Below are 22,778 nucleotides of genomic sequence, written 5' to 3'. Positions count from 1 at the left end.
AAAGTTGCAGTTTTTCCGCCGGGATTACAAAATTTATTATATTTTAAGAAGTCCACCAAAATATTTCGGAAAAATATTAAGATTTAAGCGAGCTGGACCGATTTGAAAATGCCCCCAAAAATGAAGTTTTTTATGAATAAAAATAGTTTCTTAAAGAACTTTTTGAAAAAATTCCCCTCAGATGACAAATTAGATTAAGCTTAAAAATCTGCATAGAAATATTTGAAAATCTTTTCAACGGAATCGCAAGAATGAGATTTTTGATGCTGTTTTTTTTTACTTTTTTCAAAGATTGGTTTACGAAAAACTTGAATAACTGGGCCAAACACGTTCTGATTTAGACTTATGGGATCTCAGTAGAAAGGTATTTTCACACTGTTTTTATTTCTGGCCAAAAAAATGTCATTCGTGTCCCATCTTGTTTTTCGAATACCAACACATCTTAATTCAACTCTGAATGACGTTCGTTCATCCTACCTTTCTCTTCCATCCTTTGAATGAGTTTATTAGCAAAGAAATAAAAAGGGTGAGAAAATGCCTTTCTAATGACACCTCTTAAGTCTAAATCGGAAGAGTTTGGGTTCAGCTATTCAAGTTTTTTCTATACCAATCTTTGAAAAAAGTAAAAAAATAGCATCAAAAATCTCATCATTACGATTCTGTTAAAAATCTTATTTTCGTTTTTTTGAATATTTTTATGCAAATATTTTAAGCTTAAACCGTTTTGTCATTTGAGGGGATTTTTTCAAAAAAAATCTTTAAAAAACTATTTTTATTCATAAAAAACTCCCTTTTTGGAGGTATTTTCAAATCGGTCCAGCTCACTTAAATCTTAATATTTTTCCGAAATATTTTGGTGGACGTCTTAAAAAATAATAGATTTTATAATTCCAATGGAAAAATAGAATCGATTTTTTTTTTGTATGGGGAGTGATGCAGTCTAATGTACATATGTATCTGGCCTGAGAATTGGCATGATTTTACCACTTTTATATCAACTCACATTCTTGTTTATTTTTATAGTTCCCTTTTCAGTTTTCGTTTTTTTTTTCTATTTTTGGTCTTGAGAGGCAGGGCCGAAACCGGAGCTTAATTAGATCGGGCATAAAAAATATGCCCCCTTCTTATTAATTTTGAATGCCCAAAAAGACAAAACTATCTCAATTAGCCTTTACACGCAATTTACGTACATATGGTTTAAAATTTAAATACCACTTGCAGCCATATTAACTTTGAGTTGTAGAAAAATAATGGGAAACTTACCTAAGTTAACTATGCGTACATACATATGTATGTGGATCTGAATGGAATATCACCGTACAGCCATCTAAAATTAAACAATTCATATATCCTTTGGTTCCAAATTTTATATTTTCATATTAATTGCTTGTGTGAAATATTCAAATACATCCAAAAAGAATGTTGGTGAAAATGTATCCAAACTTACCCAACAAATGAAGTATCAAACAAAATTTAAGACTAAAATGAGCATGTACTATGTACATTAGGGTGGTGCAAAATAAGTAAAGTAATCAATTCAGTTAACAAGTTAAATGAAATATATTAATTCGGGTGTCAAATAGATGTTTAAAAAATCTCTGCTTGTAAAATATTTGTTGAAAGGGTTGCCTTTTGCTCAAAAGCAATTAAATGAATATGAATAATTAAAACCCTTTAATACATATACATATATATATATATATATCTACATACATATGTAGGTGTCAATCAAAAAAAGTTTAAGAGGACATTATTTATTTACGTTCTTGAAGAGGGTTACCGCCTGTTTAGAAATTCAAAGTCAATTCAAATTAAATGGAATTTCTAATATGGGTATCAAACGATAGAGGTCTAAATGAGCCTCATTTATGAAATCTTTTTGTAGAGGGTTGCCACCAGTTCAAAAGTTGCTGTTGAATTTAATGAGAGCTGAAATAAATCATTGGACTACAGGCGCCTAAAGTAATAAATTTAAAAAATCCCTAAATATATTTTGAAAAAAAGGGTTGCCATTTTGTTAAATGCATACTGAGCTTAGTTAATTGAAACGTTGCATCAAAGTATCTCCGCATTTGCTCTAAGTTATTTTGAAAGCATTTTAAAGAGTGGCCACCTTTCAAAAATTTATGTAAACTAACATTTTCTACTTATGTTTGTTAAATAAATTTTATAAATTTTACAATTTACAGACTGAAAATAATATACGGTAAGAGTTTGGAGGTTTGTACTTAGGTGGATTAGATAGTAAAAAGAGAAAAGTATATGTATTAGAAAGAGAAATAAAACTAAAGAAGTTAACTGGGTTAGACCCTTAAGGGTAGGAATGTATTTTATTAGTTTTCAAAAGTAAATCAACAACTCTTTAAAATAACTATAACGCTTTCATTTTCAAAATTTTGGTAAGTTATCAGTGCTCGGCGCGTCAAATACAGCAGTTGAATTCAGTGTTTCCACACTACTCCCCACCCCAGATTCTACGTCATTGTGAAGGGAAGGTACAATTTTTGTTGCCATAACATTTTGATTATCCTTCAACGCCTGCATAAGTGCATCAGTATTGTAGCACAAAACCAAGTTTACGTTTAATCCTTCAAAGATTTGCACAACATGCGGCTTTAAATTGTAAAAAATAATCTTCTGATTTCTTTGTTTGAAATCTTCAATTAGAGAAGAAATCACTTTGGCTGCAGTATAGTCCGCACCATAGACATAGGTGCAATCGATTACTGCAGGAAGTGTAGTTTTATTGCCAAACTTCAATACAATATTGCGCACAAATTCGACGGAGGGAAAGATGAGGCAGCGATCTGGTGTGAGTTTGATAAATTTAATGCCATCATGAGTCTGAAAAGAAACCAAGAACATATTAAAAACACACAAAGCACCAAACAAAAATTAAGGTTTTTGGTTCACTTAAGTACCTCCAATGTCTCCAGACGAACTTTCGGACGCGCTGAATGATACAAAATAAATAATAAATTTACACCTATACCTAAAAGGATGCCAACCTCCAACGGCATAACCAAGCAGGCTACCAAAGCAACAAAATAAGGAATTAAATCGGTACCTGGAAAGAGAAGATAATAGAGAAATTAAAAAAAATAATGCGATATTTTTAGCATCACGAACTTTTTTATCAACTTTTTTTTGCAGCACTTACGTTTACTACGCCACATTGGCATGATCACCTGGTACTGCAGTTGGAAGATCACCGCTGAGATGATGATGGAAGCCAGAACCGCCTTTGGGATGTAGTAGAAGAACTCAGTTAAATAGACCAAAGCAAACATTACAACTATGCCAATATAAAAATTGCCAAGCGGAGTACGAACGCCACTGGCTTTATTGACAGCCGAACGTGCCAGACCACCATTGGCACGATAACCTTGACAAAATGAATTTGCCACGTTCGCTACACCCATGGCAAGCAATTCCTGTGATGCGTCGATAGGCTGCCCCTTAGCTATAGAATAAATTCAAAGAATTTTCGTACTATGCGATGAATATAAAAATAGTTCAACTCACAAAGCGCTTTACATACGGCGATATTCTCCAACATTGCGACGAGCGGCACAATCAACAGGCCGTAACCCAAATTATTCACCATATCCAAGAAAGATTCAGCTTCTGCAGCTGACTGGCCGGCAGTGACATTGGCCGGTACAGCTTCAATGGAGAAGGGTGGTAGACGAAATTCAGGCAATCCCGCTGGTATAAATCCTGTCAGCCGGAAATAATTTTTATCTTGCTGCTGCAAATACATGCTCAGTGCTGCGCATATCATAACCAGTGTGGCGTTTCGTGATACGCTAATAAACCACAAAACCTTAGTGACGAAGTTGTGATACCATTTGCGTTCCGTTTTCGGGCCGACTTTAATGCGTCCTATGAAGCGCATTAGCAGCAAAATAGCAACACAGCTACATCCGAGTATAGTGTCCGCTAAGCGTATACTCCCAATGCTGTTAATCATGCTTATCCATCGCTCCAGAAAAGTGGTACCTTTCGCATTTTTGATACCAATAATATCTTTAAACTGCGCTGTGGATATGATCAGTGTAACAGCACTTGTGAAACCGGCACTGACGGGATCCGAAACAAATTCAATGATGAAACCTAATCGGAAGAATGCCATAAGAATTTCGATGATACCAGTAAGGAATGTAAGTAACACAGCGCGTTGCCATACACCTTTGGCGAACTGGAAAACCATAAGTGATGCAATGGCTGTCGAGCCAACCGTGCTGTCTTTGCAAGTACCAAGTACTACGTAAACGAAACATCCCATAAACGCACCATAAAGACCATACTGCGGGAAAATAAAATAATATTTTAAATTTATGGAGAAAACGTTTAAAATAAGTAAGAAGAACCACTTCCAGTAAAAAAAACTACACAAAGTCTGGGGTGAGACCCCTCCCCCTCTTTGGATGACGACCACGGCAAAAGTTTAAGGGACTACGATTTGAGGGCATCCACTTGGAATGTCCGCATCGTTAAAGGGAAGGGTGCATCTTCCCGTGTGGTCGATATCCTCGTAAGCACAAAAGATGGCATCGCCGCCATCCAAGAAATGTATTAGATGAGGCAAGGCATGCAATATCTGGGACCTTGCGATGCCTACTACAACTGCCATGTATAGGAGTGCAAATTCGGTGTTGGATTTGTGGTGAGAGAGAGACTCCGTCGCAGAGTACTGTCGTTCACCCCGGAGGTTATGTGCAGAAAAAAATTGTGCGCCCAAAAAAGCAAGGAAAGCTTTTCTCGACAAGTTGCAGTCACAACGGAAGGCCGGTCTAAGAGAGCACTCTTCAACAAACCGACGTATTCCAGCTCATAGAGTACCGCCAACGAAAAAGTAGCCGGATTCAGCGAGCCCGAATGAAATAACAAAAAAAAAAACATCATCAAAATTATCATGCATAAAATTGCCATGCTTAAAATTTTTGAGGACGTTCGCCCTGCCTATGATAAAAAGTATCTAACAGTGTTAGTGTTGCTCGATTTCTCTAAAGCTTTTGATAGTATTGATCACAACATATTCCTGCAAAAATTGCGTTACCATTATAAATTTGGGGCTTTTTCTTTTCAATTAATAAAAAGCTACTTATCGAACCGGCTGCAACAAGTCAAATGTGGTGAGAACTACTCAAGCCTAAAACCGACAACTTCAGGGGTGCCGCAAGGCTCTATTTTAGGTCCCATTCTATTTTGCATGTTTAATAATGGTATTGTTGAGTGCTGCCAAAATTCATCCATTCATCTCTATGCTGATGACACGCAGATCTACTTGTGAAGGCCCATAGGCCTTGTTGAAGATTTGATAGCAAGGCTTAATGAAGATCTCACTCGTATTTCTAGCTGGTCCTGTGCTAAAAATTTGAAATTAAATGCGTCAAAGACGAAGGCGATTGCTATTTCTCATTCAAAATATGACCTTAGCTCTATGTCACCGATATTGCTTGACGGAATAAATATTAAATTTGAAGAGGCGGTAACTAACCTGGGTTTTAGAATCAATACAAGATTATCATGCGTTGGCCACATAAACTCCGTTATTAACAAGATATACAATATTCATCGAAAATTATATTGCATTGCCTACTTACTGCCACAACAAACGAAATTGAAACCATGATAAAAAGATAGTAAGGTAGAACCGCTGAGAGTTAGGTTGCAAACAGAGTGGAAGCGAAGCCGAAGACGAAGATGAAGACGAAGCCGAAGACGAATTGCTTGCGTTGCGGGCAAGCTGGCGAGTGTACATAGTGAAAGATGAATGATATGAAGATTTGTTTCTAAATAAAACCATTTTTTTAGATAAAATCAAAAGAAAATAAAGAAAAAACAGCAATTCATGAAATAATTTGTATAGGACAACTTTTGGAGAATTTCGCCACTTGTATTATGTGTTACGGCAAGACGGACAGACATTTTTCAAATATACAAGAATGCCAATTAATACGTTTGATTACATTTTGCCAAAAATTTAGCCAATTTCTTGAAAAACGCGTTTTTTTCACAATTGCAAACATTTAAATAAATTGTAAACAATTCATCACAGCAAGCGATTCGTCTTCGAAAACAGTACCGCACTGTTTCAAGCTGACCGCTTGCGCAACGTCTTCATCTTCGTCTTCGTCTTTGCTTGCACTGTGATCACTTTCATATGTTTACTACTGCACTGTTTTTCGTCTTCGGCTTCGTCTTCATCTTCGTCTTCGGCTTCGCTTCCACTCTGTTTGCAACCTTACTTTTAAAATTCTTGACGTTTCCAAACATTTTAATTTTTAAATTTACTCACAAACTCACACACACATTTTCATTTTCAATCTCAAGCAACAACAATTTCGAACAATTTCAATTTTTTATTTTAAATTTTATATGATTTTAAAATGCTGGAAAACTTAAAAAAAAAATCATGGCCGACAAATTGAGAGAACGGTTCTACCTTGCTATGTTTTTATCATGATTGAAACTTGTTAAATCACTCATTGTTCCGCATGTATCGTATGCAGAGTTGGTGTATTGCGGTCTTGATAATAACTCAAAGTCATATATCTCATTATTCCAAACAGATTCTGGGTCATGATTTAAACTCGTATTTCAAAATCCGGGCTCTTGTATTCTGGCATAAAGTAATATATACACAAAAACCATTGTACTTGTACAAAAACATTAAACTAGGCCAGTGTATCCGAACATTGAATCTAATTGTTCCCGCATATTCATACTTGGACTCACAGCGTATGTTCTTTGTTAGCGCCATAAAACTATGGAACACAATACCAAGTGAAATAAAGTTAATAAAACAAGCAAGGTGTTTGAAAACTGCAGTTTCTAACTACTTCTAACCTATATTCCCCCCTCCCCCCTCCTCCCAATCTTTCTCTTTTTCTCACTTTTAATAATTAGCCCTAGTCTATAAATATAATAGTTTAAATCTTAAGTTGCGCTTGTGTGTATACTAACTCTGTTATTTTGAATTACAAGAAGATGTACTACCACAAGACTTATTTAGTCTTACTACGTGCAAAAACAAAACAAATAAATTGAAATTGAAATTTTCTATTCCAGAAAAATGTTGAGGATGCAGTTTTGTAGCCCAATAAATTTTAGTATAATAAGGTGCAAGTTTCAAGTATTTTTTTTTTGTCAAGGGTGTTTGCATTTTCTTTCGTATGACGGATGAACAAAATCTATGATGGCATTTTTTTTAGTATTACTTGAATTTTCCTGAGTTCTATATGAAATTGAAAAACTTGATTCTCCTGGTTTTTACTGTTGCATTGAAGTACATATGTATATTTTTATAAAAAAATAAGAAAAATTTGGTATGGAAAATATAAATAAAGGAACGTCAGCGTATTCATATTTATGGCGCTGACTGTATACATATGTATGCACATTTGGATATGGTCAATATCTACCTACAATACGTACGATCCCCCATTTTTAATATTTCTAGCCTGCATTTTTGTGCGTTTATTTCAACAAGTAGCAGTATGTAGAACAACAAACCTGTGTTGGCAGTCCAGCGACGCTTGAGTAGGCCAAACCTTGTGGAATTACTGTTAAACCAACAGTTATGCCCGCTATGAGATCACCAATTGCATCGCTGCGTGTATATCGAGGTAACCATTGCAAAATCGGTAAACGTTTATAGAGCGTCTTTTTGCGAAACACATTATTCAGGCTAGATTCGCAAAAATCGCCAAAATTACGTCCCTTCGTAGGTTTCTGATGATCGGTCACGAGTATGAAATCGGTGGAGCCATTAAATTGTAGCTCAGTAGGTTGATCGATTTGTTCTGCCGTTTTAACACTTGACATATTCGGTTAGATATATGTAAATGCGTTTGATTTACGATGTTTATTTGAGCGACTTATTTTGATTTATTTTTATTCACTTTTCATTTGCGTAAATTCTTTTGATTTAAAATTATTTAAATATTTTCTTTACGATATCTTGACGATATCAAGTCAACAGAATATTCTAAAATTAAATTATTATTTTAGTTGAAAATTTTCACGGAAACACTCTCTTAATTAGAACAAGTTCATACAAAATTATTAAATTTTAAATATAGTATACTACTAGTATCTAAGAAGGCGATCTTCGCACGTCCATGCGCGTCAAGCTGCATGAGGAAAAATGTCGCTGCAGCCGTTGGTACCTTGAGTCTACATAAATGTTTCTATATACTTATACTCACAAATGTATGTATGTCCGTACTCTTGACGAGTGTATATACAAATAGTGTAGAATATTACTTACATAGTACTTGTGTTTGAGCTATTGTTGAGTATGTTTTTATATTGGAATATGCGTAGCTATTCGCCAAATTTATTTGCTTAAGACAAATTAGTAAGGTAACTAAAGATATTTGACTAAATGGACAAACATAATATTCCTCGGCTCCTAACTTTAATTTATACAAATGTTGACTAACTTATTAACACTTTCGCGAATTGTCATAAGAGTTTTTATTGATTATTCGGTCAAAATAATAAATTCTAAATTTATTTTGTTGATAAAAGAGTCAGAAAATAAATCAATACTTTGCTTTTAAAATTGCAAATAATATTTGATGCAAAAATCTGATTCTGGTAGCATGTATCCGACTGCATAATAATGACACTGTAGAGCAAATCCCAAGTTTTTAAATGTCACAAAAATACCGATGCACGTAAACTTAATTTTGGATCGCAGGCTGTGACCACCATTCATAAAAGATACAAACTTTAACAAGGAAAAACTAAAAAAATAACTTTTTTTATTTTATTTTTCCATTTCTATTAAAACCTGTCGCCAAAAAATCATGATGAAAATCTATGGGTAAATAAACAACTTTTGAATGGTCAAATGAAAATGTGCAATAATTTTAGGTATGAAATACCATATCGCACATGGCAGTACTCTTACTTAGCTCTACATGGCGTATGAGTAACATTTTCCATTTTTAATGTTTCTTCATCCGCATTGCAAACTTAAAATGAAAATATAGTGGGGAAAGTGACTTGATCTAGAAAAATGGTATACAGATCCGTAATCTACTACTCAAAATTAAGTTTACGTGTATCGGCGTTTTTTGTTTCAGCGTCCATACAATGTAAAAGTAATAACATTTTTTTGCTTACACTTTTGCTAAGACTTTGGCCGAGCTTATCCTCCGATTTGTGATATGCGTCTTGATGTTGTTACACAAATGTAAGGACCTACAGTTTTACGCCGCCTCGGAACAGCAAATGAATTTTTTTAAAAGCTGTTTCATGGCAGAATTACACTCGGAGGTATGCCATTGCCTGCCGAGTAGTATACGGACCACTAATCACTCAGTTACAGTGGTCGTCAGACTAGACTATCATTTTATTTGCAACCACATGTACCCAGTAGAAATCATGTCCGATATCCTACGAAACTCATAACTCGGAATATGGGTTCATCAGTTATATGCGTAACCGAAAAAAATACCCAAGCATGTGAGTCGATCAGATGTTCGCATTGCCAAGTGATATGGGGTTTTAACGCTGAGGACGAGAAGTGAGAATACACCCGCAGTAAGACATGGTTGTTGGTAAAAGGCGACTGAAATCTTTTGTTGTAAGCATCCCGAATGGCAGTATTTCGTCTCGGCAAATAGAAGGATGCCTGGAAAATACCCACAAACCCTAGAAATACGAAACAAAACTGTAATCTGTATATAATATCTACTCGCACTTGCGGCAGGAACACGGATTCTGGGCATCCCCAGTCATCATTAAAGCTGCATGCTTGTTAGCTAGTACCAATCTGTACTTCTTTAGAAAGTGCGATGCGTTCCACTCAGGCTTTTGGTGTGGTCATTCCATTAACTGCCTTTCGTGTCAGTTTGGATAAGGCTTGTCCGCTTCGTCCACCCCTTACCCAGGCCCTCAAAACTTATAACCAAATGCAGTGGAAATGCTATCGCTGCAGGCAAAGAGAGTACGAGAAGCTGATTCGTTCTTCGAAAAAGGCTTCCTTTAAGAGTTGCTGCCATTGAAACCTTTCGCCAAACTGCTAGGCTGGTAAAATTTCTAAATGACCAAACCGAAAAACTGGGTTCACTCAAGGGGCATCTGGCCTATGAGGCGGTAAAATATTCTGAGCTGTGCAGAATTTGTAGACATTAGGTTATATGAATAAAAACTGAGCAATTGCCTTTCCTTAAAATTTCAGACCTTTTACTTAAATGAATAAGAGAGACCGAACTATGATTAAAAGAGATATAGAGTTCACAAAGTGACCAAAGCCCTTCAAGTCACAAAAAGAAAGTTCTCTTCAGAACCTTTGCGGGTTTCACAAACTACCATAAAGCACTAATGAGCAGGGCTGCAGTATAATTACAGCTTTTTACAATTGTTTTTAACTAGTTATTATTATGTAAAATTTATTAACTGGAACAAGAATCGATTTTCTTCAAAATTGCTACTTTCTCTGCATTTGGCACTAAAATATTTAATACAAGCAAACAAAAATTCAGGTATTCACAATACGCCAAATCTTGGAAAAGACCCGCGAGAATAGGATCGACACACACCATCTATTTGTCGATTTCAAAGCCGCTTTCGACAGCACGAAGAGAAGTTGCCTTTATGCCGCGATGTCTGAATTTGGTATCCCCGCGAAACTAATACGGCTGTGTAAAATGTCGTTGAGCAATACCACCAGCTCCGTTAGAATAGGGAAGGACCTCTCCGAGCCGTTTGACACCAAACGAGGTTTCAGACAAGGGGACCCCCTTTCGTGTGATTTCTTTAATCTTATGTTGGAGAAGATAATAAGAGCCGCAGAACTGAACCGCTCAGGCACAATACTTTATAAGAGCATACAATTGCTGGCGTATGCCGACGACATCGATATTATCGGTAAAAACAAGGGCTACGTCTGTTCTGCCTTCTCGGGATTGGATAGAGAAGCAAAGCGAATGGGTCTGGTGGTGAACGAGGACAAAACGAAGTATCTCCTGTCAGCACACAAACAGTCAGAGCATACGCGTCTTGGCACCCACGTCACTGTTGACAGTTACAAGTTTGAAAAAGTAGACGACTTCGTTTATTTGGGAACCAGCATTAACACCAATAATAATGTCAGCCTTGAAATCCAACGGAGAATCACTCTTGCCAACAAGTGCTACTTTGGGCTGAGTAGGCAATTGAGAAGTAAAGTCCTCTCTCGTCGTACAAAGATCACACTCTATAAGTCACTCATCGTGCCTGTGCTGGTGTATGGCGCGGAAGCATGGACAATGAAAGCATCTGATGAGGCGGCTCTTGGAGTTTTCGAGAGAAAGATTCTGCGAAAGATTTACGGACCTTTACGCGTTGGTGATGGCGAATATCGCAGACGATTTAACGATGAGCTGTATGAGCTTTACAACGATGTAGACATAGTGCAGCGAATTAAAATTCAGCGGCTCCGCTGGCTTGGCCATGTCGTTCGGATGGACAGAAACGCTCCTGCTCTGAAAATATTCAACGCGGGCCGCGATGCTGGGAACAGAGGAAGAGGAAGGCCTCCTCTGCGTTGGAAAGACCAGGTGGAGAAGGACTTGGCTTCACTTGGCATTTTCAATTGGCGTCAGTTAGCACAGAAGAGAAATGACTGGCGTGCTGTTTTGGACTCGGCCAAAATCGCTTAGGCGGTTACAGCGCCAAATAAGAAGAAGAAGAAACAAAAATTCAAACAATCGGGCTCAACTGGTCTCTTGTAAAGTTTATTAGCTTTCATTAAAAAAAGCAAATAAATTTTAGTGAAACTGTGAAAATGCCAATTTTGAAACATTGTGCGATGCTGGTAAAAGAGGAAGATGAAGGCTTCATCTGCATTGGAAAACCCTCCATCTTGGCTTCACTTGGCATTTCCAATTGGCGTCTGTTGGCACAGAAGAGAAACGACTGGCGTACTTTGTTGCGATCGGCTAAAATCGCTTCCATGTTCTTACTATTTCTAACCGACTTCCAAAAAAACAGGAGGTTATAAGTTCGTTGGAATTTTTTTTGGACCATGTCAAACGATTTGGATAATTCTTTTTGCATCGGAAAGGTAGTGTCTCAGAATCATTGAATCACGGTACTCCTAAATTTTTATATGGGAATTGAAGTCGGCTTTGTTTTTTGCTTAACAATTACTTGTTAAGATCAAGCTTTGTCACAGAGATAAAACATATTTCATATTTTATTTTCAAGATTTTCGCAAGTTCGTAAAAAAAGTAAACATACTCTTTCACCCGAGTTAAATGCTAGTACAATAGTTTAAAATCGTTTGTCAAATCACAAAACTTATCTCTAATTACCATTCTACGGTCGTTGAAATTAAGATAAATAATTCTTATTAAAATATGTTTTTAATCTTCTAATACATATCGCTCACAAAAAAACTGAGTTAAGCACCTCGTCTTATATGCTGTGTAAAATTTTCATCGCTGTACCGATTACCAGTAGCTCACTAGAACCAAATATGAATTCATTTTTACTATGGGAGTATATGTAAATTCAAAACATTAAAGCCGTTTATATCGAGTGTGGTATTTTTGAGTTATGACACTATTGAAGTAAATGAGCGATATCTACCTATATGAATATGCGTACTTTTAGGAACATATTTTCCAGGTAAACTAGCTTCAAATAAAAATATTTACAAACACTTAAATGTACATATACTTATGTAAATATATGTTCCTGCCTACGCACACTCTGACTGAGTTATTTACAATTTCGATAAGTTATCAGTGCTCGGCGTGTCGGATATTAGAGTAGAATTCAGTGTTTCACTACTACTCTCCACCCCAGACTCGACATCAGCGCTAAGATGAGGTACTGAGTTTGATACCGCACCATTAAGATTCTCCTTCAACGCCTGTGTCAGCGCATCAGTATTGTAGCACAAAACCAAATTTAGGTTCAAACCCTCAAAGATTTGCACAACATTTGACTTTAAATTATAGAAAATAATTTTCTGGTTTCTTTGTTTGAAGTCTTCAATTAGCGAAGATATCACTTTGGCGGCAGTGTAGTCCGCACCATAGATGTAGGTGCAATCGATAACCACAGGAAGTGTGGTTTTATTACCAAATTTCAATACAAGATTGCGCACAAATTCGACAGAGGGAAAGATGAGGCAGCGATCTGGTGTTAGTTTCAGGAATTTTATGCCATCATGAGTCTGTAAAGCGAGGAAAAACAGATAAAATTAATGAGCAATGCTTTTGGCAGACTTAGGTAAGTACCTCCAATGTTTCCAAACGAACTTTCGGACGCGCTGAATGGTACAAAATAAATAGAAGATTCACACCGATCGCTATAAGGATGCCCACTTCCAGCGGCAAAACCAAGCAGGCAATGAAGGCAACAAAACATGGAATTAAATCGGTACCTAAAAGGAGAAAATGACGTAAAAGTGAATCCACTAACATTATTATTAGAACAATCATTTATTTAAACTCACAGTCCACTATTTCGAAAAAATAAGGACTTATTTTCAAATCCATTTCTGAATTAACCATCCATGATTGTGTTTTAATTGTAACCCCATATAAAGGTAGAATTAATGTATTGAGGATAACGGCTAAGGCATTTTTGTGAGAATACCACTACTACGATCACATAGACGGTTTAAGTACAGTCAATCAATAAAGTTTAGGTACAGCGATTTCTTGCAATACGGGCAACTGCTTTTTAGTTATTTTATTTTTATAAAAATATGGTTAATTCCACAACATAAACACCAAACCTTATGCAAAATTAAAGACAATTCTGTAAATTTTCATTTTTTGAGGTCTTGGTCGTAGAAATAACCAAAAATGCGAAAAATAAAATAATTAAAAACAGTTGCATGTATTGCAAAAAAAAATATCGCTGTACCTAAATTTTATTGATTGACTGTATGTTTCACTCAAAAAAAAGAAATACGTATTTTATTCTTTCATAGAATAAGCCCCCTAAGCACCATGAAACATTCGCGGTAGAAAGATTTTCACATTGAACTCCATACTTCATTGCTCTTAGTACTTACGCTTACTACGCCACATTGGCAATATAACATGGTACTGCAGCTGGAAGATCACCGCTGAGATAATGATGGAAGCTAGAACTGCCTTTGGAATGTAGTAGAAGAACTCAGTTAAATAGACCAAAGCAAACATCACTATCAAGCCGATATAAAGATTTCCGAGTGGTGTACGAACGCCACTAGCGTTATTGACAGCCGAACGTGCGAGACCACCATTGGCACGATAACCTTGGAAGAATGAATTGGCCACGTTTGCTACGCCCATGGCAACTAATTCTTGTGTTGCGTCAATAGGTTGTCCTTTAGCTGCAAATTGAAAAAAATAAATAAATAATTTAGGATCTTACGCCTATTGTTAGACTCACCAAAAGCTTTGCATACGGCAATATTCTCCAGCAACGCAACGAGCGGCACAATCAACAGGCCGTAACCCAAATTACTCACCATATCCAAGAATGATTCAGGTTCTACAGCTAACTGCCCGCTAGTAGAATTGGCCGGTACAGCATCAATGGAGAAGGGTGGTAGACGAAATTCAGGCAATCCCGCTGGTATAAATCCTGTCAGCCGAAAGTAATCTTTACCTTGATGTTTCAGGTGCATGCTCAGTACTGCGCATACCACCACCAATGTGGCATTTCGTGATACGCCCAGAAACCACAGAATTTTAGTGAGCAAGTTATGATACCATTTGCGTTCGGTTTTTGGACCCACCTTAATGCGTCCTATGAAGCGCATTAATATCAAAATTGCAACACAGCTACAGCCGAGAATTGTGTCCGCTATGCGTATACTTCCGATATCGTTAATCATGCTTATCCAACGCTCCAGAAATGTGGAGCCTTCTCCATTTTTAACACCGATTATATTTTTAATCTGCGATGTGGAGATGATTAATGCGACAGCGCTTGTGAAGCCGGCGCTCACTGGACCCGAAACAAATTCAATGATGAAACTTAATCGGAAGAGTGCCATAAGAATTTCGATGATACCAGTAAGGAATGTAAGTAACACTGCGCGTTGCCATACACCTTTGGCGAACTGGAAAACCATAAGTGATGCAATCGCTGTCGATCCGATTGTGCTGTCCTTACACGTGCCGAGTACTACGTAAACGAAACATCCCATAAACGCACCATAAAGACCATACTGGGGGGTAAAATAAATAATATTTTTATAAATCTTTGCAAAAAATAACAACATATTGAACACGTGTAATAACGAAAATGTGTACATATTAATATACCAATAACCACGTACTGTTTTTTGTTAATATTCGCAATGTTTTATATGCTAAAAATTAATTAATTTTGTATAAAACCACGGCTTATATTTTAGCAAACTCCATTTAAATCCAAGAATTATACTGTGTACAAAAACTAAGAAAAATCTGCAAAGTTTCAGCAAAATCGTGAATTTTTTAATACGAATTTCTAAAAAGAATTGAAGTATGCAATTTTATAGCCCATTAAATTTTAGTGTAATAATGTGGAAATTTGAAACAACTAAAAAATGCGTTGATTTTTGAGAATTTATTTGTTGACTGTCCTACGCATTTTTTTCCACACAAAAAATTTTCAGATTTTTTTTTTTTATGTGAAAAAATGCGTAGGACAGTCAGCAAACAAATTCTTTAAAATTTGCAAATTATTATACTAAAAAAATTTCAGAATTTTTTTTATATGAAAAAAAAAAACAAAAAGAAAACGCAATTTTTTAGAGGTTTGAAATTTGCACATTATTGTATTAAAAAATTTCATATTTTTTTATATGAAAAAATACGTGCAAAAAAAACCTCAAAATTCAACGCGAATTTTTAGGCATTTAAAATTTGCACATTGTTAAACTAAAATTTAGTGTAGTAGTAGTTTTAGCTGAATAAAAAAATATTAAGTACAAAAAATCTGGGTAGCAGTTATTCGTCGCCACGCTGTATAGAACTCTTGTATTGCAACCTTGTGGAAGAAAATAAAAAAATTTCATACGATCTCTAGGCTTACTCTAATGCAGATACGATATTAACGCAGAAATGGGATGATATGCATATGAATGCTTTTTATTGTAATACCATTCAGAATATTTAAATGATTTTACATCACATTAAACAAGTCATCGGATGTGACATACCACTGTGGATATGATAACAGTGAGAGTTGTAAAAGAAATATAAATAATATTATACATATTGTGACGTATTCTTGTTTTCGTACGAATTGCAAATAATGAAACAACTCTAAATAACATGATTTTATATCACATCGTCAAATTTCCATCACACGAGCTTATATCACGAGATGCAAAATCATATCACATTTAATCCGGTTTTGTATATGTCATCAACGACATGTGCATGTGATAAAGATAAAGAAATTCAATTATGTGCCTACGTTTTTGTTAAAATGTTAGTCATTTAAGTTTCCGAATGCGTCTTTGCCCCAAGTGCTGTCGGCGAGCAACTTGAGGACCTTATTGCGGTTCTATACTTTGTTGACAACTGCAGCTGTGTGCATGGAGAAGGAGAGCAGGCTATTAATTCTAGCCGGACTAGCTTTGTCCGTTATAGGGAGAGTGTTAGGCTCCTTGCAGTGAAGAAGAGAGAACGGCTGGAGACATAGCCGTTTACTTTTGAGCAGAGGTCATCAATTCCATTCCCATATGCCATTATCGAGCAAGCGAATGAGATCAGGAAAACTCCCTCAGATGGCTGGGGGAGCTTCGAGATTTAGAAGTTAAATAGTAAGGGGGAGAGAACACCATCTTATGGAACCCCTTTTTATGCTTTTAGGTTTCTATGTTTGATATCTGAACATCACTGACGACTGTCGACCACTCAACTAATTCTCCGACCCTTATGGCGTTAAGTGCTGTTGTTGTGCTGTGCATTTTACAGAAGCCATGCTGATGCTTCGCTGGGGTAAAGTGGTAGGTGAAGTACGGGAGTAGCAGGGATTCTAGTGTCTTTGCGGCCGGGGAAAGGAGCGCTATCAGGCGATAATAGTCTCCTTTGTTAGCGGGTTTCTCTGGTTTCAGCAGTGGGACCACTCTCCTTGATTTTCACACATCAGGAATGATGAGAGTAGCCATTGACAGATTGAGACCTCCGTTAGGTATGCTACTCCCGCGGGCCCCAAATTTTTCAGCATCATCATACATATTCCGTCGGGTCCAAAGACTTTGGAGGCTTTCGCCTTCCCGATGGCCTCTTCACTTCGCCGCTAGTGAAAACAAGTGGTGCACTGTTTTTGGCAGTTTGTGCTGCCTCCAGGTCAGTCGACGTTTGGGCTTGTCTACCGTAGTATGCAGTGTAAACTGCCAGCTAAAATAGCTCGCGCATTTCTTCGGGTCCGATGAGGCGCAACCTTCGAATGAAATTTCCACTCTGTCATCGGGCTTCCACGGCTTGGACAAGGACCGCACAGTCTTCCTACTTTTTCCGCTCGCCCTGATTTACCAGTTGCCGAATCTCCAAATTAAGATCCTTCCAGCGACAACAACAACAAGTGAAACAACAGCCCTTGGTTGGGTAAAACCCGAGACATTCCGGTACATAGAACTGGCTATCGTGGGAATGTCAATGGCGTCGGTTGGGGCCGTGAGCAAAAAACTTTGCCTAGTGATTATATCTTTCGCGAAGCTCCGGCAGTTATTACCATCAAGTGTAGAGAGGTGTATCTGCACTTAGTGCGTACTTAGCATACGTGGGTGCTCTTGAGAACTTTTCAAGATATTCAGGCATAAAAACTACGAACAAAATTTTTACTATTTTTTAAAATGGATACTTGTAAAATTTAAGCAAATTAAAATTTAATTAAACGATTCGTAGCTGAAACTTTTTTGTTAACGTAATAATTGAGCTCTAGGATAGCACATACACACATTGCCTATATCATGTGTAAAATATTTAGGCATTTATCACTGTGTAACATTTAAATTAAGTAACCATGCTCACATTTTCAGGCACACTGAGAATCGCGAAAACACTAAAGTAAGGTTGCTGTCCACTTTACAAAGCCTTATTTATGTCCCTAACTCTTTTTTTCTCTTTCGGAACCAAAATATACGCAAAGATAAATATATTCACAATTTTGTGCTTAGCTGGCCATCGTCGACAGGCTAATCTGCAATCTACAGCAAAATTATTTTTCGCATAACACCTGCAACACGCGCCTGTCAATGAAATGCAAATGTCCCAATTCTAGAGAATCCTAACAAATGTTTATAAAAAAATATATTTATATCACTTTGGACAAACCTGTGTTGGCAGTCCAGCGACGCCGGCATAGGCTAAACCTTGTGGAATGACCGTCAAGCCAACAGTTATGCCCGCTATTAGATCACCGACTGCATCGCTGCGGGTATATCGAGGTAACCATTTCAAAATAGGTAAACGTTTATAGAGCGTTTTTTTGCGGAAGACATTCTTTAGGCTAGACTCACAGAAGTCACCGAAGCTACGTCCTTTCGTCGGCGACTGATGATCGGTCACGAGTATGAAATCAGTGGAGCCATTAAATTGTGTTTCTATGGGCTGGTCGATTTTAGAGCGCGTTCGAAATTGTTCTGCCGTTTCAACACTTGACATATTCCGTTAAGTTTAGGTATTTATTAATAACTATGCTCGTTTATTAGAATTATTTGGATTTATATTTATTCAGGGCAAGAATATTTTGTATCACTATTTTTTTTAAGTATTTTATTTATTTTTTATTCTAGTTATATTCGTTTTCTTGCCTTAGTTTTAATTGAACTGAGTCTTCTGGGGTTTTATTACTTATTTTCGGGAGAAACTTGCACGTTACACCTTTTGAATGATAATTAATTGAAATAGTAAATTCGAGCAGGCGATCTTCACACGTCTATGCGCGTCAAGCTGTATGAGGAAAGTAATACGTACGTCAAGTGGGAAAAGTATCGCATAAACCGTTGGCGCCCTGAGGTAAAAATGCTTGTTGAAGAGACTTATACCTACTTGTGCTGATTATACATACTTACATACATAAGTCTGTTGTAAATTGTACTTGTATTTGTACTATCCATGAGCACTTCGTATAGAAATATCTGGAGCTGTTCGTCGCATTTGTTTGCTCTAAGCAAATTATTAAGATAGCTAAACCTACATGCTTGGTTGACAGGGCAAACGGTGTATTCTACGGCCCCTGACCTTAATTTAGATAAATGTCAACTTGTTGTTAACACCTCTTCATATCGTCATAATTATCGATCAGTTGCTTTGTATAATAAAGTGCTACATTTATATACATACATACATACATATAATAATAATAATAATAATAGATTGGCGCTTACACATGTACACATGTGTTAGTGTTTGGCCGAGCTTCTCCTTCGATTTGTGGCGTGCGCCTTGATGTTGTCACATAAAGAGGAGGGACCTACAGTTTTACACCGACTCCGAACGGCGATTTTATTTTCATGAGAAGCTGTTTTTCATGGCAGAAATACACTCGGAGGTTTGCCATTGCCTGCCGAGGGGCGGCCGCTGTTAAGAAAACCCCTTTTTTCTATGTTTTTTCCGATGTTGCTTTGACGAGGGCTTGAGCCCAGGCCCTGCGGAGTGGTAGCGCGCACTGGTAACCACTACACCACAGCGGCCGCCAAATTCAGTAAATACTTTAATAAAATACGAAAGTAACCACAAAAACATCTGCCAGAATTAAACCTTGTGGTTCCATCGCTAAATAGGCAATGCTAACATCGCACATATTGGAGCATTCCATTGTAGGTACGGAACAATTATTTATGGCTTTAACAACCCCCTTAATTCGAGTGAATTGAAATACTTAATAGCACTAGTTTAACTTAAGTAAAAAAAAATACATCAAACAATAAGTACACTCCCAGTCATCAGATTAGCAAACCCTTTTGATCCTCGGTTCTCTTTGTGTGTTTAATATTGATACATTTTAAATAAAAATTAAGCATATTCTACGTGTAAAACAGACTTAAAAATTTTCTAAAAATTAAAAAATACATGTCAACAAAGGGGTGTGCTATCCTAATGACCTGCGTTGCATAAGTTGATAACTTTTTTTTTGAAAATTTTCGGGTATAAAATTTTGGCCGCTAGCGGGTTCTGAGTTGAACACTTTCAAGGTTGGAGTATGAGTATGAGTTCATTCGAACGACATGGCCAAACCAGCGGAGGGTTGCAAACCTATTCGAAAAGTCATACCTACCTTACTATGCATATATGTACATATATCGTCACCTGAAATCAAAAATCTGGTCACCGTATAGATATGGTCCCGCTGCGATTCGAGTGGAAAGCTTGTATTACCACTTTCAATATCTGAGTAAATAAGTCGCACGAAGTTATTGGCTCTGCCTTAAACCTCATTTGATTTGAACGCCTCAGGAAACTTTATCTCAATTTGAACGCAGATGAAGCGTGTACTCAACGTCACTCTACGTAGCCGTATGAGTTTTCGGGATCCGAAATTTAGACATAGCGTCGTAGAGACAGCCTCTTTTCGTGCTACCAAAAGCCAATTAAAAAACAGTGAAAGCGCGATGTTCTTTCCAGCATTAGCCGCGCTGTGTTAATCTGCTCACTGGTTGACTTGTCTGGATTAAATCTATGCTGATAAGATCCAATAAAGGAGAGATGGAAAGAAACATATCTTCGCCATATTTGGGTTTAATTATCTGTTAGACTGAACATATTCTACTTATCAAACCTATTAATTGCATAACAAAATCTCCAAAAACGTAAGTTTTGAAATACATCTCTATATTTTTAAAGGTTCGATATGTAGATAATTTAATGTCCCTACCTCTCTACGACAAGTTTTACAATGTTTAGCTCCTCAAAGCACTAAAGCACATATTACCTTGACCTTGACAAACAGTAACACTTATATTCAAATATCTGTCTCTAATTGTGAATATACATATGTATCTATAGTAAACAAATTAGTATCATCTCTGTATATGGGTATATGGGTACTGCGAGATGTGAGTCGCTTAATGATAAAAGCGGAAGATAAGGCAACTTTAAACAATTGTAACGCTACATATGTTTACATTAACAATGCATTATCAAAGTAACATAGTAGCTTTATTGTGCTAGCTACTGTTTATAAGTTTATTGTTTCGGCGTTATGGGCTTCTCGTTTAATGAGGCAACAACAAAAAACAACATCCCAGAAATGATAGTCAACAGGTAATTCAATAATACAATTCAAATTGACTAAATGCACTCGTGATTAATTGTTGGAAATACAAAATAAAATGTCTCTCTAAAAAAACGAATTAGCAATTTGTGTAGGTATTATTAGATACAAAGCTTCGATAATAATAATAAAAAAGGTTCAACAGATAAATATAGCGAGAAAATTACTTCTTCCATTTATCTTTGTGTTGAGTTACCGCGTATTACTAGCCTTAGCATCGAATTTTCAAAAGTCCTTCGGAATAACTTAGCCTTTAGGTTGTTGTTTTTTAAAAGAACATTTAATTTAAATTATTTTTTTGTTTCACTTCCTTTATTATCAGAGATTATTCGAATAATTTGTTATTTAGATAAGTATTCGAATAAAGTTGCAACCGTAATGTACTTACTTGCAAATAACGAATTATTCGTGAATAAATTGCTTATGCATCCATTATTCGTGATTTTATACAAGCGCTTGTCGTGCCTTGGCGAGGGCCCTGCCACAAGCAGTGGTCTGTTGGGGTGTCCACATCTGCAGCACTCTACTAGGAACTGCTTTCACAACATAATACTGTGTTCCTTGATTGGAATGTAAATAGCTACGTGACTAAAATTATTTATATCTGTTGCCATCTGCACGCGGATCACGATACTGGTAACAGAGAAGAGGGAGGCTTCCTCTAAGATGGATAGACCAGGTGGAAATGACATGTTTCATTCGTATTTCCTATTGTTTGTACAGAAGAGTAACTACCAGCAAAACTCACTTAAGGGCGGTATTGTCACTTGCGAAGCGAATGAATTTGGCGAAGCGAACGGTTTGGCGAAGCGAATTAAAAGGCAGAGAAGGTATTAAAAGTGTGCGCGATGCGAAGAGCTTGCACAAGCTGGTAAAAGCGAACACCCTTAATGCATATTAAGTTGTGTCCGCCAATCCATTCGCTTCGCCAAACCGTTCGCTTCGCCAAATTCATTCGCTTCGCAAGTGACAATACCGCCCTAAAGAATATTCGGCTATTCAAATAACTGCCCAGGTCCACTCTTCGATCGGATATAAAAAGTGAGAAGGAATAAAGTTTAAGATTTTTGGCTAGTATTTTCTGGCTACTAAAATAATCATAAAGATCCTTTCTGAACTCGATCGCAGAATCAGAGAACCGATATGTCGCGTCTACGTAATCGAAACGACCAAGCTTCATATCAAGTCAAGGACTGTCACAACAACATCACTCCCCATATACTCTTTTGGGGAATTTGTATGCTGTAACAACAACAGCAACAACAACAACTTATTATTGCTAACAAAACAAACACTATTTTTCATATTTTTTTTAAAGCTTTTTTATTTTTTATTTCATTTTTATTTTACATTATTCATTAATTCATAAGCATTCATCATTAAATATATATAAAGATTATATTATTACATTTTACAAATTTGCATTAAATAGTAAAATCATATATTCAATCATAATTCAGTAATAGAGAATCCTTCAGTTAAGACGCGATCTGTATAAGCATTTACGTAGCTGGATTGTAAAAAATTGTTTATTTGACTTTTTTTTGTTATAC

At 36.6% G+C, this 22,778-nt stretch overlaps 2 protein-coding genes across 2 annotated transcripts; both read right to left on the bottom strand.

The window, feature by feature from the left end:
• Window positions 1–2,388: 2,388 nt before the first annotated feature.
• LOC118738278 (sodium-independent sulfate anion transporter-like) lies at window positions 2,389–7,848 on the bottom strand. The gene is made up of 5 exons (XM_036469202.1): window positions 7,522–7,848; window positions 3,526–4,309; window positions 3,161–3,463; window positions 2,922–3,067; window positions 2,389–2,844 (listed from the first exon to the last, which is right to left on the bottom strand). The coding sequence occupies exons 1-5, from the start codon at window positions 7,831–7,833 to the stop codon at window positions 2,389–2,391; spliced, it is 2,001 nt and encodes a 666-aa protein (XP_036325095.1). The 5' UTR covers window positions 7,834–7,848.
• Window positions 7,849–12,538: 4,690 nt separating this feature from the next.
• Window positions 12,539–18,896, bottom strand: LOC118738534 (sodium-independent sulfate anion transporter-like). Its single transcript, XM_036469471.1, has 5 exons — window positions 18,285–18,896; window positions 14,398–15,181; window positions 14,036–14,338; window positions 13,251–13,396; window positions 12,539–13,186 (listed from the first exon to the last, which is right to left on the bottom strand). The coding sequence occupies exons 1-5, from the start codon at window positions 18,612–18,614 to the stop codon at window positions 12,731–12,733; spliced, it is 2,019 nt and encodes a 672-aa protein (XP_036325364.1). The 5' UTR covers window positions 18,615–18,896; the 3' UTR covers window positions 12,539–12,730.
• Between the last annotated feature and the right edge of the window lie 3,882 nt (window positions 18,897–22,778).

This window comes from Rhagoletis pomonella, unplaced genomic scaffold (genome assembly GCF_013731165.1).
Source record: "Rhagoletis pomonella isolate Grant_MI unplaced genomic scaffold, Rhpom_1.0 Rhpom_scaffold_00004, whole genome shotgun sequence".
NCBI lineage: Eukaryota > Metazoa > Arthropoda > Insecta > Diptera > Tephritidae > Rhagoletis > Rhagoletis pomonella.
The sequence above is the reverse complement of the archived record's forward strand: the minus strand, read 5'-3'. Positions and strand labels throughout refer to the sequence as shown.

Bases quoted from the DNA above. Each gene is read 5' to 3' on its own strand.
- LOC118738534 (XM_036469471.1), bottom strand. From the start codon at position 18,614: ATGTCAAGTGTTGAAACGGCAGAACAATTTCGAACGCGCTCTAAAATC. The intron at 14,339-14,397 runs GTGAGTCTAACA...TTCAATTTGCAG, and splicing joins TGCCGTATGCAAAGCTTTTG to CTAAAGGACAACCTATTGAC. The intron at 13,397-14,035 runs GTAAGTACTAAG...TTCTCCTTTTAG, and splicing joins GCCAATGTGGCGTAGTAAGC to GTACCGATTTAATTCCATGT.
- LOC118738278 (XM_036469202.1), bottom strand. From the start codon at position 7,833: ATGTCAAGTGTTAAAACGGCAGAACAAATCGATCAACCTACTGAGCTA. The intron at 4,310-7,521 runs GTTTGTTGTTCT...ATTTTCCCGCAG, and splicing joins TCGCTGGACTGCCAACACAG to TATGGTCTTTATGGTGCGTT. The intron at 3,464-3,525 runs GTGAGTTGAACT...TTTATTCTATAG, and splicing joins CGCCGTATGTAAAGCGCTTT to CTAAGGGGCAGCCTATCGAC.